This window comes from Leucopleurus acutus, assembly GCF_964270905.1.
Source record: "Leucopleurus acutus genome assembly, chromosome: 6".
In the NCBI taxonomy this organism is placed as follows: domain Eukaryota; kingdom Metazoa; phylum Chordata; class Mammalia; order Artiodactyla; family Delphinidae; genus Leucopleurus; species Leucopleurus acutus.
In genome coordinates, this window is record NC_139149.1 from 16887979 (window position 1) to 16904813 (window position 16835).

Here is a 16835-nt window from a genome sequence, read left to right on the forward strand (position 1 = left end):
TAAATGTAAGACCTAAAACTTCCTAGAAGACAACATAGGCAGAACACTCTTTGATAGAAATTGTAGCAATATTTTTTTGGGATCTGTCCCCTCAGACAAAAGAAACAAAAGGGACCTAATTAAACTGAAAAGCTTTTGCTCAGCAAATGAAACCACTGACAAAATGAAAAGGCAACCTACTGAATGGGAGAAAATATTTGCAAATTATACGACTAATAAGGGGTTAATATCCAAAATATATTTACTGTATATTTGCCTTTACCAATGAGTTTTTTCCTTTCATAATATTCACGTTTCTGGTTGTGACCTTTTCTTTTTCACTTAGAATAGTCTCATTAACACCTCTTGTAAAGCTGGTTTGGTGGTGCTGAACTCTTAACTTTTGCTTGTCTGTAAAACTTTTGATCTCTCCTTCAAATCCAAGTGAAAGTGTTGCTGGGTAGTTTCCTTGGTTTTAGGTTTTTCACTTTCATTACTTTAAATATACTGTGCCACCCTTCTGTCCTGAAGAGTTTCTGCTGAAAAGTTAGCTAATAGCCTAATGGGAGTTGCCTGGTAGGTAACTCGCTCTTTTCCCTTGCTGCTTTTAATATTCCTCCCTTGATTTTTCACTTCTGCCATTTTAATTTCAATGTGCCTTGGTGTGGTTCTCTTTGGGTTGATCCTGTTTGAGACTCTCTGTGCTTCCCGGACCTGAGTGTCTGCTTCCCTTCCCAGGTTAGAAGTTTTAAGCTATTATGTCCTCAAATACGTTCTTTGCCCCTTTCTCTATCTCTTCTCCTTCTAGAACCCCTATAATATCAATGTTACTATGCTTGATATTGTCTCAGAGGCCTCTTAAGCTGTCCTTATTTCTTTTTATTCGTTTTTTCTTTTTTCTGTTCATCATTCGTGATTTCCACTACTCTGTCTTGCAACTCGCTGATCCGTTCCTCTGCATCATTTAAGATACTGTTTATTCCTTCTAGTGTTTTTGTTTGTTTCTTTTGTTTTGTTTCAGTACTGCATTCTTCATCTCTATTTGGTTCTTCTTTATATTTTCTAACTCTTTGTTAAAAACTTATAACTTCTCTCTCTGCTCATCAATTCTTCTCCCAAGTTCATTGATTATCTTTATTGTTATTACCTTGAACTCTATCTGTTAGGTCACCTATCTCTATCCATTTCATTTAGTTCTTATGGGGTTTTATCTTGTTCCTTTGTTTGGAACATGTTCCTCTGTTACCTTACTTTGCTTAATTTGCTGTTCCTATTTCTTGTATGTTGGTTAGGTTTCTCAACCTTGGAGAAGTGGTCTTTTGTAGGAGACATCCTGTGCATCTCAGCACCACATACCCCTCTGGTCACCAGAGCTATATGTTCTAGGGATGCCCCTATGTGGGCTGTGTGGGCTCTTCTGCTGTGGGGGGCTAACTACTGTGGACAGTCTGGTAAGTACGGCGGTTGGCTCCTGGTTTGGTTGGTTGTCAGGCCCTGCCTTGTGTGGAGATTGCCAGCCACTGGTTGGTGGGGCCAGGTCACAAGGCAGCTGGCTGTGGAACCCTTGGGGGCCCCAGCCCTAGTGCTGGTGCACTCTGGGGCAGAACTAGGTTCTGGGGTGGATGGTTTTGGGGCTACGTTCTTGGATTTAGTGTTGGCCTGCTGGTGGGTTAGGCCGGTTCCTTACATGGCTGGCTGCAGGTTCTACGGTATACCAAAGTTGGTGCTGGCTCACTGGAGAGTGGGGATATATAACGAGGCAGAGGAGTACAGGGTGCTCACCCACCAGTGGGTAAAGTTAGGTCCTGGGGCTAGTGCCATCCTGCTGGCAGGCAGAGCTGGGTCCTAGGTCCAGGAGTCACAGAGTTGGTGTTGGACTGCTGGTGGATGAGGCTGGTCCCAAGTCTAGAGCTGGCTGGCTGGTGGGTGTGGCCAGGACCCAGGGGGTTCTGGGGATCATTCCTGCCCACTGGTGGGCAGAGGTGGTTCCCAGGGTCTCTGGCTACAGGGCCCTGGAGGTCCTGGGTCTAGTGCCTGTGTACTGGTGTGTGGGTCTCGGTCCTGGACCCTCTGGTGGACACGGCCATGTCCAGGGGAAGGTATGGGCTCAGGGAGTCTTAAGGCAGCCTGTCTGCTGGTATGTGGGGCTGTGTCCCTACCCAGCTGGTTGCTTGGCCTGAGGGATTCCAGTACTGGTGCCTACAGGCTGGAAGGTGGGGGTGGCAGGGCTGGGTCCTAACTTTAATAAGCAGGAGGGAGGATTCCAAAATATTCCTTGACAGCATCAGTTTCCACATGAGAGAAGGAGGTCCCCAAAATGGCTGCTGCCAGTATTTATATCCTCAGGGTGAGCTCCAGTTACCTCCTGCCTCTCCAGGAGCTTCTCCAAGATCAGCAGGTAGGTCTGACCGAGAGTTCTTTCAAACTACTGTTTCTTCCCTGGGTCCCACAGCGTGTGAGACTGTGTGTGCACTCTTTAAGAGTGGAGTCTCTATTTCCCACAGTCCTCTGGATCACCTGAAAGTAAGCCCCTCTGTCCTTCAAAGCCATACATTTTTGGGGCTCCAATTCTTGCTCTGGTGCCCCTGGCTGGGGAGCCCAATACGGGACTCAGATCCCTTGCTCCTTGGGAAGAACCTCTGCAGTTGTAACTATTTTCCCATTTGTGGATCACTCTCCCAGAGGTATGGGTCTTGAATATACCACAACTCTTCCCACACCCCCAGCTGTCTTGTGATTCGTTCTTTATATCTTTAGTTGTGGAAGATCTTTTCTGGTAGACTCCGATCTTTCTTATCAATAGTTGTTCTGTAAATAGTTGTAATTTTGGTATGCCCGTGAGAGGAGGTGAGTTCAGGGTCTTCCTACTCTGCCATCATTGTATGCCTTGTCTGAGGCCAGATTTTTAACATATAAAGCCTCCATGATTATAGTCAGCATGTGAAACACCTGGGTGGTCAGAAAACCCTGATAACCTTTCTTTATTTCAAATTTTAAGAGGTGAAATTGTCTTTATCCAACAAATGATTGCTTGTGCCATTCTATTTTTTTTCCCAACACGTAGCTCTTTCCTCAAACATAAATGAGAAAATAAGCTCCTTGATATTTTGGTGGTAAAAAGATTTTTATCTATCCCCCACCCCAAATATTCAGTGGCAGAATAAGTGAAATTTAAACAAATAAAAATACTGCAATGGCAGCCCACCAGGACTGGCCCCAAGTTTTCTACCTATCTGTGCATTCTTCCTAAAAAAGACAGTAAAACCCACAACACACCCAAGGATCTTAACACCCCAAGCAGAGATTGAACCTGTGCCCCCTGCAGTTGAAGCATGGAGTTTTAACCACTGGACCACCAGGGAAGTCCCTAACTATCAGCTCTATTGAGCCATGTGGCTGCCAGGGTCTTGGCCAGGAGTCAGGGCTGAGACTCTGAGGTGGGAGAGCTGAGTTCATGACATTGGACCACCACAGAACTCCTGGCCCTACGTAATATCAATCGGCAAGAGCCCTCCCAGAGATCTGCTACTCAACGCTAAGACCCAGCTCCACTCAACGACCAGCAAGCTCCAGTGCTGGACACCCCATGCCAAACAACTAGCAACACTGGAACACAACCCCACCCATTAGCAGACAGGCTGCCTAAAATCATAATAAGTTCACAGACACCCCAAAACACAACACCAGACGTGGACCTGCCCACCAGAAAGACAAGATCCAGCCTCATTCACCAGAACACAGGCACCACTCCACTCTATCAGGAAGCCTACACAATCCTCTGAGCCAACCTTACCCACTGGGGGCAGACACCAAAAACAACGGGAACTACGAACCTGCAGCCTGCAAAAAGGAGACCACAAAAACAATAAGTTCAGCAAAATGAGAAGACAGAGAAATACACAGCAAATGAAGGAGCAAAGTAAAAACACACCAGACCAAATAAATGAAGAGGAACTAGGCAGTCTACCTGAAAAACAATTCAGAGTAATGATGGTAAAGATGATCCAAAATCTTGGAAATGGAATGGAGAAAGTACAAGAAATGTTTAACAAGGACCTAGAAGAACTAGAGCAAACAAATAATAATGAACAACAAAATAAATGAAATTTAAAATTCTCTAAAGGGGATCAATAGCAGAATAACTGAGGCAGAAGAACAGATAAGTGACCTAGAAGATAAAACAGTGGAAATAATTACCACAGATCATAATAAAGAAAAAAAGAATGAAAAGAATTGAGGACAGTCTCAGAGACCTCTGGAACAATATTAAATGCACCAACATTCGAAATATAGGGGTCCCAGAAGAAGAAGAGAAAAAGAAAGGGACTGAGAAAATATCTGAAGAGATTATAGTTTAAAACTTCCCTAATATGGGAAAGGATAGGTCAATCAATTCCAGGAAGCACAGAGAGTCCCATACAGGATAAAACCAAGGAAAAACACGCCAAGACACATATTAATCAAACTATCAAAAATTAAATACTAAGAAAAAATATTAAAAGCAGCAAGGGAAAAGCAACAAATAACATACAGGGGAATCCCCATAAGGTTAACAGCTGATCTTTCAGCAGAAACCCTGCAAGCCAGAGGGAGTGGCAGGACATGTTTAAAGTGATAAAAGGGAAAAACCTACAACGAAGATTACTCTACCCAGCAAGGATTTTATTCAGATTTGACAGAGAAATTAAAACCTTTACAGACAGCCAAAAGCTAAGAGAATTCAGCACCACAAATTTACAACAAATGCTAAAGGAACTTCTCTAGGCAGGACACACAAGAGAAGGAAAAGACCTACAATAACAAACCCAAAACAATTTTAAAAATGGTAATAGGGACATACATATCGATAATTACCTTAAATATAAGTGTATTAAATGCTCCAAACAAAAGACATAGACTGGTTGAATGGATAAAATAACAAAACCTATACATATGCTGTCTACAAGAGACCCACTTCAGACCTAGGAACACATACAGACTGAAAGTGAGGAGATGGAACGAGATATTCCATGCAAATGGAAATCAAAAGAAAGCTAGAATAGCAATTCTCGTATCAGAAAAAATATATTTTAAAATAAAGGCTTACAAGAGACAAAGAAGGACACTACATAATGATCAAGGCATCAGTCCAAGAAAAAGATATAACAATTGTAAATATTTATGCACCCAACATAGGAGCACCTCAATACATAAGGCAAATGCTAACAGCCATAAAAGGGGAAATTGACAGTAACACAATCATAGTAGGGGACTTTAACACTCCACTTTCACCAATGGACAGATCATCCAAAATGAAAATAAATAAGGAAATACAAGCTTTAAATGACACATTAAACAAGATGGACTCAATTGATATTTATAGTACATTCCATCCAAAAACTACAGAATACACTTTCTTCTTAAGAGCTCAAGGAACATTCTCCAGGATAGACGATATTGTGGGTCACAAATCAAGCCTTGGTAAATTTAAGAAAATTGAAATCGTATCAAGTATCTTTTCCAACCACAACACTATGAGACTAGATATTAATTACAGGAAAAATACTGTAAAAAATACAAACACATGGAGGCTAAACAATACACTACTAAATAACCAAGAGATCAATGAATAAATCAAAAAATTCCTAGAAAGAAATGACAATGAAAACACGACAACCCAAAACCTATGGGATGCAGCGAAAGTAGTTCTAAGAGGGAAGTTTATAGCAATACATCCTATTTCAAGAAACAAGAACAATCTCAAATAAACAACCTAACCTTACACCTAAAGCAATTAGAAAAAGAACAACAAAACCCCCCCCACAAAGTTAGCAGAAGGAAAGAAATCATAAAGATCAGATCAGAAATAAATGAAAAAGAAATGAAGGAAATGATAGTAAAGAAAAATAAAACTAAAATCTGGTTCTTTGAGAAGATAAACAAAATTGATAAACCATTAGCTAGCCTCATCAAGATAAAAAGGGAGAAGACTAAACTCAGCAGAATTAGAAATGAAAAAGAAGTAACACCGGACACTGCAGAAATACAAAGGGATCATGAGAGATTACTACAAGCAACTATATGCCAATCAAATGGACAACCTGGAAGGAATGGACAAATTCGTAGAAGAGCACAACCTTCCCAACACTGAACAAGGAAGAAACAGAAAATATGAAACAACCAATCACAAGCACTGAAATTGAAAGTGTGATTAAAAATCTTCCAAGAAACAAAAGCCTAGGTCCAGATGGCTTCACAGGTCAATTGTATCAAACATTTAGAGAAGAGCTAATGCCTATCCTTCTCAAACTCTTCCAAAATAAGGCAGAGGGAGGAACACGCCCAAACTCATTCTATGAGGCCACCATCACCCTGGTACCAAAACCAGACAAAGATGTCACAAAGAAAGAAAACTACAGGCCAATATCACTGATGAACATAGATGCAAAAATCCTCAACAAAATACCTGCAAACAGAATCCAACAGCACATTAAAAGGATCATACACCATGATCAAGTGGGGTTTATCCCAGGAATGCAAGGATTCTTCAATATATGCAAATCAATCAATGTGATAAACCATATTAACAAACTGAAGGAGAAAAACCATATGATAACCTCAATAGATGCAGAAAAAGCTTTTGACAATATTCAACACCCATTCAAGATAAAAACCTTCCAGAAAGTAAGCATAGAGGGAACTTACCTCAACATAATAAAGGCCATATATGACAAACCCACAGACAACATTGTTCTCAGTGGTGAAAAACTGAATCCATTTCCACTAACATCAGGAAAAAGACAAGGCTGCCTGGTCTCACTGCTATTATTCAACAAAGTTTTGGAAGTTTTAGCCACAGCAATCAGAGAAGAAAAAGAAATAAATGGAATCCAAATTGGAGAAGAAGTAAAAGTCAGTTTGCATATGACATGATACTATACATGGAGAACCCTAAAGATGTTACCAGGAAACTACTACAGCTAATCAATTAATTTGGGAAAGTGGCAGGATACAAAATTAATGCACAGAAATCTCTTGCATTCCTGTACACTAATGATGAAAAATGAAAGAGAAATTAAGGAAACACTCCCATTTACCATTGCAACAAAAAGAATAAAATACCTAGGAATAAACCTACCTAAGGAGACAAAAGACCTGTATGCAGAAAACTATAAGACACTGATGGAAGAAATTAAAGATGATACAAACAGATGGAGAGATATACCATGTTCTTAGATTGGAAGAATCATCATTGTGAAAATGACCATACTACCCAAAGCAATCTAAAGATTCATTGCAATCCCTATCAACTACCAATGGCATTTTTCACAGAATTAGAAAAAAAAAATTCACAATTTGTATGGAAACACAAAGGACCCCAAATAGCCAAAGCAATCTTGAGAAAGAAAAATGGAGCTGGAGGAATCAGGCTCCTGGACTTCAGACTACTACAAAGCTACAGAAATCAATACAGTAAGGTACTGGCACAAAAACAGAAACATAGACAAATGGAACAGGATAGAAAGCCTAGAGATAAACCCACGCACATATGGTCACCTTATATTTGATAAAGGAGATCAGAATATACAATGGAGAAAAGACAGTCTCTTCAATAAGTGGTGCTGGGAAAACTGGACAGCTACATGTAAAAGAATGAAATTAGAACAGTCCCTAAAACCATACACAAAAATAAACTCCAAATGGATTAAAGACCTAAATGTAAGGCCAGACACTATAAAACTCCTAGAGGAGAACATAGGCAGAACACTCTATGACATAAATCACAGCAAGATCCTTTTTGACCCTCCTCCTAGAGAAATGGAAATATAAACAAATGGGACCTAATGAGACATAAAAGTTTTGCAAAGCAAAAGAAACCATAAACAAGATGGAAAGACAACCCTCAAAATGGGAGAAATATTTGCAAAAAATGCAACTGACAAAGGATTAATCTCCAAAATATTAAAGCAGCTCATGAGCTCAATATAAAAATAACAAACAACCTAATCCAAAAATGGGCAGAAGACCTAAATAGTCATTTCTCCAATGAAGATACACAGATTGCCAACAAACACATGAAAGGATGCTCAACATCACTAATCATTACAGGAATGCAAATAAAAATTACAATTAGGTATTACCTGACACGAGTCAGAATGGCCATCATCAAAAATTCTACAAACAATAAATGCGGGAGAGGGTGTGGAGAAAAGGGAGCCCTCTTGCACTGTTGGTGGGAATGTAAATTGATACAGCCGCAATGGAGAACAGTATGGAGGTTCCTTTAAAAACTAAAAATAGAACTACCATATGACCCAGCAATCCCACTACTGGGCATATACCCTGAGAAAACCATAATTCAAAAAGAGTCATGTACCACAATGTTCATTGCAGCTCTATTTACAATAGCCAGAACATGGAAGCAACCTATGTGTCCATCAACAGATGAATGGATAAAGAGGACGTGGTACATATATATAATGGACTATTACTCAGCCATAAAACGAAACGAAATTGAGTTATCTGTAGTGAGGTGGATGGACCTAGAGTCTGTCATACAGAGTGAAATAAGTCAGAAAAAGAAAAACAAATACCTTATGGTAACATATATATATATGGAATATAAAAAAAAAAGGTTCTGAAGAACCTAGGGGCAAGACAGGAATAAAGATGCAAATGTAGAGAATGGACTTGAGGACACGTGGAGGGGGAAGGGTAAGCTGGGACAAAGTTAGAGAGTGGCATTGACATATATACACTCCCAAATGTAAAACAGATAGCTAGTGGGAAGCAGCCGCATAGCACAGGGAGATCAGCTTCGTTGTTTGTGACCACCTAGAGGGGTGGGATAGGGAGGGTGGGAGGGAGATGCAAGAGGGAGGGGATATGGGGATATATGTATGCGTATAGCTGATTCACTTTGTTATACAGCAGAAACTAACACAACATTGTTAAGCAACTATACTCCAATAAAGATGTTAAAAAAAGAAATACTGCAGTGGTATGCAAATCAACTGATGCTATCTCTATGCATGATAAGTCCATAAATATTCCTTGGTTATAGTCAAACCTACTATTTTGTAATGACCTATAAATAAACAGTTGGACCAAAACATGTATAGGAAACATTTCCCTTGAATGTTACCGTCAATTTCCTTTCTATGCTTTAGGCTATTTTTATAGCATAGCTTTAAAAGCTTACAGATATTTAGTTTCCCTTTCCATATTAGTACAGAAGCTTTTTTTTTTTTTAATCTTAGTAATGTTTAAGCATGTAGCTCAGAATCATGTTTCCAATTCCTTTCTAATCTCAGAAATTTGATAGAACTATTTATGAATGCTGGTGCTTTTTGCCAAGACCACTGGAGATATTCAAATTATTTCCAGTAGAAAGCATACAGCTAATACTTATGAAACATTTTCCTCATTATGACACTGTGAATGAGCTTTTGTTTGAAATAGTTGTGGCTTTATGAGATAACTTTTTCAAACACTTAAAAATGATTAAGAGCACTTTTGGGGCTAAATCACTCCTTTCATGTAGCTCCTCTTCAAAAAGTTATATACACTTTAATTTTCTCCTTCATTAGAAGTCCACCTATCTTCACTCCAAAAGAATGCCTTAAGACATAAGCCAATTATTTCAGGAAAATTATTTACTTTTGTTTTATTTTTGACTGTCACAGCCAATATTATCATTACTCATAGTGTCTGTTAACCATGATTACATAGCTAAAAGGGCCCACCATTCATATTTAAAAGGTATGTAAGCAGAGAAATAACAATGTGATGTTATATTAAGTTTTAAAATAAACTGGCAGTCACATTTTTTTGCAAAATATGTCTTATTATACAATAGGCTATTCTGTTGTCACACTTTAATAATTTTTTTTCTCAATTGCCTTGGTACACTTTACTACAAAGCTTCTTATAGTGATCTAATCCAATTAATTATAACTGTCATTAAAGTACTGCTAATTGCTCAATGAAAAAAACCTGCGCTATAAATAACAATTTTATGCTCTGATAAGGGATTTTTTTCCCAAGAGTATGGCCTGAGAGAGAAAGCATATGCAGACTTTAGCTTAGCATGATCTTTAAAACACAAGTGTGTTTAATAATGCTATCTTGGAGTTAGAAGGAGAAAATGATTAAATAAGTTCCTTTGAATTCATCTGGATTCGTGTTAATTTGTGTTTTTTGTTTGCGGTTCTGAGTTAACTAGTTGGAAACATAAGGCGCATTCCAATCTTTATCCTCAGCCTCCTCCACTGAATTCTGATGCCTCTAGGACTTATAAACTGCTTCATTATCTGTGTTGTGAGATAAATGTCTTCAGGGAGGCTATGAATCTTAAAAGATCAGTAAATTAGAATATTTGTTAAATATGACTCGGTGGTAATTAAGAGTCATGGCCAACATAGAAAAGAGCAGAAATAGACCTCAAAAGGATTTTTAGAAGATTAAACATACAAGCATAAAGATAAAATGGCATTAATTAACACATGGAGAAAACTACAATGAGGTGGGGTTGGTGTAAAGTACGAAGTACCAACGACAGAATGAAATAATAACCGACAAGGTTTGTTCTGTTCCTTTTCTGATGTACCAAAGAGACTAAGAAAGCAAGGAATAAATGCTGAAAAAAAAAAAAGATAATTAGTGACCAATAGAAGACCTCATTAACCTGTGTAAGGGGATGATCAGTGTGGAACAGTCACATAACCAGATATTCACGTACTACGTGGTTATTCTTAACTTAAATACTTGACCACTAAAGGTCTATAACCCCCATCAAAAATGTTACTTTATAATAAAGGAAACAAATACAAAAATGCATTTAATTTTGCTCTCCAAACTAGTTTTATTGAAATTAATTCGCATTGACTTTAATCAGCCAATCATTAGCTGTCATAATTACTGATTCCTGCTTTCTACCTCCTGTCCTATCTCATATGGAGGCTTCTTTCCCATTGATTTCAGCATCTCTCGATGATTCCTTAGCCTCTTCTCTAGTATCCCCGAGGACCAACCAGTTAAGAAATAATAGATACCGCTCTATGCTGTTTGTTAAACTTTTTCAGGAAGGTAAGCATTACCTACCCCAAGGAAATCAATATTCTAAGAAAGTGAGCAATATGGCCTACATTGCCTTGGCATTCCACAAGTACTATAAATCATTGCATTCAGAGTATCTGCTCTTCTAATATCTGTGAATTAACTGATTCATTTAAAAATAGAAATGCCATTATTAGTTAGTTAATAACCTAATTGCTAAAGTACCTCAGCTGGTTGGTTTAATTTAGTCTAACAAATATATACATATATAATCACTGCATGATTTCAACAACCACTTTTCTCTTAAAAAATAAAGACACTAACAACAGAAGTTTTCACTTCATCTCTTCCACCTGGCCACCCTATTACAAACATGAAGTCCAAATGTTTATTCCAGATGTACAAGTAGCAATAAGTACAAAAAGTGTCTGATGGTTTGCTTCTTCCTTTAATTTGTATAGGAGGTCTTCTGAGGCCTTAGTTCATGTGTTATAACATAGGAACTCATCTAATAGGCAATACATTGAACCTTTGATTGTATAAAACAATGAGCAAATAACTTTAAACTACTTTTCAGTGGTGTTTGATCCTAGATTTTGAACATCTGAAACAGTTGATTCATTATCACTTTCTCAATAGGTAATCATAGCTAAATCTAACCTTAAGAGGACTGAATTTACCCCAAAGTTCATATACATTTATGAGAGCAAAATAAATACATTCAGTTATTTGGATCATTGTTAGGCCAAACAATGATTCTGGAGAAGAGAAATGACACTGATAGAATGCTTAATTATAAAAGTAAAGCATATCAACTCCAACTAAAGGCCAGTTTTAGAAAGCCTGCCTTCTACTTGATTTCGAAAACCATAATTAGAAACAAGTCAGGAAGAATGAAAAGTAAAGGCGGAGAAAAAGTTATGACTTGGGTTATGTTAACCTTTTTTTTTTAATTTTGGCATTTGTATGGCTAAACTTACATAGAAAATATTGGAATAAATATTCATTCTAAAAAAATATTATTCTTAGAAACACTTATTCATTTACTAAAAAGGATAATTGCGGAGAAAACAGAGCAGATGGTCACATGGGAATTTTCTATCAATAGATCTACTGATTCTAATAATATCCCAGCCTTAACTTTTCACTTGAAAAGCTTTGCAAGTGCTGAAGCTGAAAAAAACGACCATTATGTATACCAAGAGAGCATTCTAAACAATACTGAAATGATTAAAGTAATTAATTATTCATTACTTACAAAAGTTGTGTTTTCCAATAATAATGTGGTAGTATTTGTTTCTATATTCAGTTTAATGACATGTCCATTCTCGCTTTTATACACCACATCTGTATCTGCAACAAAAAGATATTAACAATTGACAAACACATTGACTAGGTTAATATGAGTGTAGAGGAGATAATGTGCATAATAAACAGACACATTAGAACAATCACTGTTAGCCTTTAATAACCTGAGCAGATTTCTGTACTTAGCTCTCATTAATCCTCTTCAGGAAGCCCACCCAGCACATGGTCTACTGTGCAATGAAAACAGTGTTAATGACAGGGTCACTCAGATTCTTGGTTGAACAAATGAAAAGTAATTAAAACATGGGCAACTGATGCCCATTCTAAGATGAGAAAGAAGGGACAGAGAAATGCCTCCCATTTCCGAAGCTGTTACTGATTAGTGATCTAGGTAAACTTTCAACGAGGCTGCCAGTTAACCATAACTGGACACAATTCTGAGACTATCATATGAAGCACGTTCATGCAGACTTTTTCACAAACCCAGTCCTACCACCGCTCAATTGCCACTCAACCTCTTTCTCCCTTGGGTTTGGAACTGTGCCTCTGGTATTTTGTCTGGATTGTGTGACCACTGGTCAAAATCTCTGAGACTGTATGTGTCCATTGTATCCACTTTTTCAACTTTAAAGAGAATGATGTTTTCAGTGTAAATAATTGCATTTCGTCTGGACAGCTGTTGATTTTAAATATGTTTGAGTTAAATTCAGCCACATTTATCAGGAAATTACCTCATATTAAGAATACCATAGACTGCAAATACCAACCTGAGACAAGCTGCCAGAAAGGATATTCAGGAGTTAAGAAAAGAAAGATATCTGTATCTACATAAAAGCTATATAAATAATAGATATATTATACATACATTTATGTGATTAGATAAAAGGGAAGATACCCAAATAAAAGCAGTCTTGAGTGTTCTTTCTTTCTTTTTTTTTTTTTTTTTTGATAATGTCCTTTTCAGTTTTACCCAATTCTAAACTTCTCCATGGTATTGCACCCCCCTACCCGCCTGCCCATTCTTGGAAGAAATATTGAGAGGGGTTGGACCTACTATTCACAGTAAATGAAGTTATATAATTTACAATTCTCAGAACCTGGCTTCATCTGCATAATGGTGGTAAACAAATACTGCATGGTGGGTTGTGAAAACTATGTGGAAATGTCTGACAGTTCTGGCAGAGCAAGGTTTTCTGACTCGTTCTCTAGTTATTTCAATATTGTAAATAGTGACACCCAGAAGTTATGATGAGAAGCAATCAATACTAGCAAAAATGAAGTTTGTCTTTCTTCCGTGTTCCATTCAGAAGACTGAGAGTCCTACTAGAGTCAGGGATGGTACAGAAGGCCAATGGCTCTTCTTGACCTTAGTCACATGGAGAGAGTGACATGTTGGAAAGACATGGGCCACAGGGAAAGACAAATAGTGTTTTAAGAACGGAGAAAAAGAGACAAAGATTTCAAGTTACTATCTGAGTTGTATTTAAGTGTACTGAAAGATGGTCCTATGTGAACTTAAAAATAAGGCCTTGTATCACCTACTGAATTTCTTTCATCACCTATAGATAAATTGGGTTCTTTTTATCATTAACTTTACCTGCTGACCTTTCTAGTGATGTAAGACAAGTAACAGGGTTACGCACATAATAAATATTTATTTTGCTTTCTATTCTTTACCTCTCTTCCCTTTCCTTTCTATCCCAAATATATGATCACAGGCTCAAGAGCAATACTGGTCACCTGTGTTACTCAATTCAGCCTTGCCAGCTGACTCTGGTCTCCTGTCTTCCCGCTCAAAATCAACGCTTGCTTTAATCTATAGTCCAACCTCAACTGACGCCTCTGTTATGTTCCTTCGTTTTCTCAGTTCTGGACCACCTCTTGGTATGGATAGACACTGCCATCACAGATTAGCATAAATAACGTGTCTTAACAAACATCCTTAAAATATTTTTACAATAAATTAAGAGAAAGAGGGTTTTTCCCCTTCTACTGTACCATGGTAATAAATAGAGCAAAAAGCCAATCAGTGACTGGTTCTTTTCCCAGGGGACCAGCACACTGCAGAATTCTAAATAGGGATGAGAATCTAAGGGCTTAGGGAGAAACAGGAGCCCAGAGAGCATGAATAGTGATTCTTCTTCAACAGAAGAGATAAAGTAACATATGGCCTTACTGTCTCCCATAGTAAGGAAACCCGCAGCTGATGATGGATTATATTGGGATAGATGAAAGAAAATTAATTTTTATTTCCCTTAGAATCAAAATAGAAGGAAGTGGAGTTTGTTTGAGAAGACAAAGACTACATTTAATTTTTTTAACATCTTTATTGGAGTATAATTGCTTTACAATTGTGTTAGTTTCTGCTTTATAGCAACGTGAATCAGTTATACATATGTCCCCATATCTCCTCCCTCTTGCGTCTCCTTCCCCCCGTCCCTATCCCACCCCTCTAGGTGGTCACAAAGAACCAAGCTGATCTCCCTGTGTTATGCAGCTGCTTCCCACTAGCTATCTATTTTACATTTGGTAGTGTATATATGTCCGTGCCACTCTCTCACTTCATCCCAGCTTACCCTTCCCCTTCCCTGTGTCCTCGTTTGGACCTTTATTCCTGTCCTGCCCCTAGGTTCTTCAGAATCTTTATTCTTTTTTTTAGATTCCATATATATGTGTTAGCATACAGTATTTGTTTTTCTCTTTCTGACTTACTTCACTCTGTATGACAGACTCTAGGTCCATCTATCTCAATACAAAAAACGCAATTTCACTGCTTTTTATGGCTGAGTACTATTCCATTGTATATGTGTGCCACATCATTTTTTTTATGATGCACATTTTTTAATGTTTTTTTAAAATTGAGGTATAGATAGTTTACAATATTATATAAGCTTCACCTATACAACATAGTGATCACAATTTTAAAGGTTATATTCCCTTCATAATTACTATAAAATATTGGCTATATTCCCTGCATTGTACAATATATTCTTGTAGCTTATTTTATAGATAGTAGCTTGCACCTCTTAATCCCCTACCCTTATCTTGCCCCTCCTTCCTTCCCTCTCCTCACTGGTAACCCCTGGTTTGTACTCTATATTTGTGAGTCTGTTTCTTTTTTGTTGTATTCACTAGTTTGTTGTATTTTTTAGATTCCACATATAAGTGGTATCATACAGTATTCTTCTTTCTCTGTCTGACTTATTTCACTTAGCATAATGCTCTCCATGTCCATCCACGTTACTGCAAATGGCAAAATTTCATTCTTTTTCATGGCTAAGTAGTATTCCTTTGTATATCCACATACTGTATATCCATGTATATACCACATCTTCTTTATCGCTTCATCTGTTGACGGACACTTAGATTGCTTCCATATCTTGACAATTGTAAATAATGTTCCTATGAACATTGGGGTACATGTATCTTTTCAAATTGGTGTTTTTGGCTTATTCAGGTATATACTGAGGAGTGGAATTGCTGAATCATATGGCAACTTAATTTTCAGTTTTTTTGAGAAACTTCCATACTGTTTTCCACAGTGGCTGCACCAATTTACATTCCCACTAAGAGTGGACAAGTGTTCCCTTTTCTCCACATCCTCTCCAGCATTTGTTATTTGTTGAATTTTTGATGATAGCCATTCTCACAGGTGTGAGGTGATATATCACTTTGGTTTTAATTTGCATTTCTCTGATGATTAATGATATTGAGCATCTTTTCATGTGCCCGTTGGCCATCTGTATGTCTTCTTTGGAAAAATGTCTATTCAGGTCTTCTGCCTATTTTTTAATTGGGTTGTTTGTTTTTTTAATATTGAGTTGTATGAGTTCTTTAACCCCTTATCAGTCATATCATTCACAAAAGTTTTCTCCCATTCAGTAGGTTCGCATTTTGTTTTGTCGATGATTTCCTATGCTGTGCTAAAGTTTCTAGGTTTAATTAGCTCCCATTTGTTTATTTTTGCTTTTGTTTTCTTTGCTTTAGGAGACAGATCCAAAAAATATTGCTGTGATTTATGTCAAAGAGTGTTCTGCCTATGTACTTTCCTAGGAGTTTTGTGATGTCATGTTTTATGTTTAGGTCTTTAATCTACTTTGAGTTTATATTTGTATATAATTTTGTATATAGTGTGGGAAAATGTTCTAAATTCACTATTTTACATATAGCTGGCCGGTTTTCCCTGCATCACTTATTGAAGACATTGTCTTTTCTCCATTGTATATTCTTGCCTCCTTTGTCATAGATTAAGTGACCATAAATATGTGGATTTATTTCTGGGCTCTCTATTCTGTTCCACTGATGTCTGCTTTTTGATGATGCACTTCTTTTTAAATTTAATAATCTTAAAGAATGTTTCATGTCAGTACACATGTGTCTACCTCATTCTTTTAACAGTTGCACAGCGTTCTATTCATGAATATGACATCATTCCTTTATCACTCACCTGTTGTTGAATATTTTTCAACATAGAAAATAGTTCCAGTAAAATACTTTTTTTTTTAACATCT

General features: G+C 37.5%; 1 protein-coding gene across 5 annotated transcripts in view; it reads right to left on the reverse strand.

Annotated features, from left to right (window-relative positions):
* Positions 1–16835, reverse strand: part of DPP10 (dipeptidyl peptidase like 10) — a gene marked incomplete at both ends in the record, with an annotated part of 1304794 nt that overhangs the window by 337850 nt on the left and 950109 nt on the right. For all 5 annotated transcript variants that reach the window (XM_082841087.1, XM_082841086.1, XM_082841085.1 and 2 more), the window contains one exon: positions 12275–12369. In XM_082841087.1, the coding sequence (XP_082697213.1) occupies positions 12275–12369 (95 nt within the window). The remainder of the gene's footprint in view (positions 1–12274; positions 12370–16835) is intronic.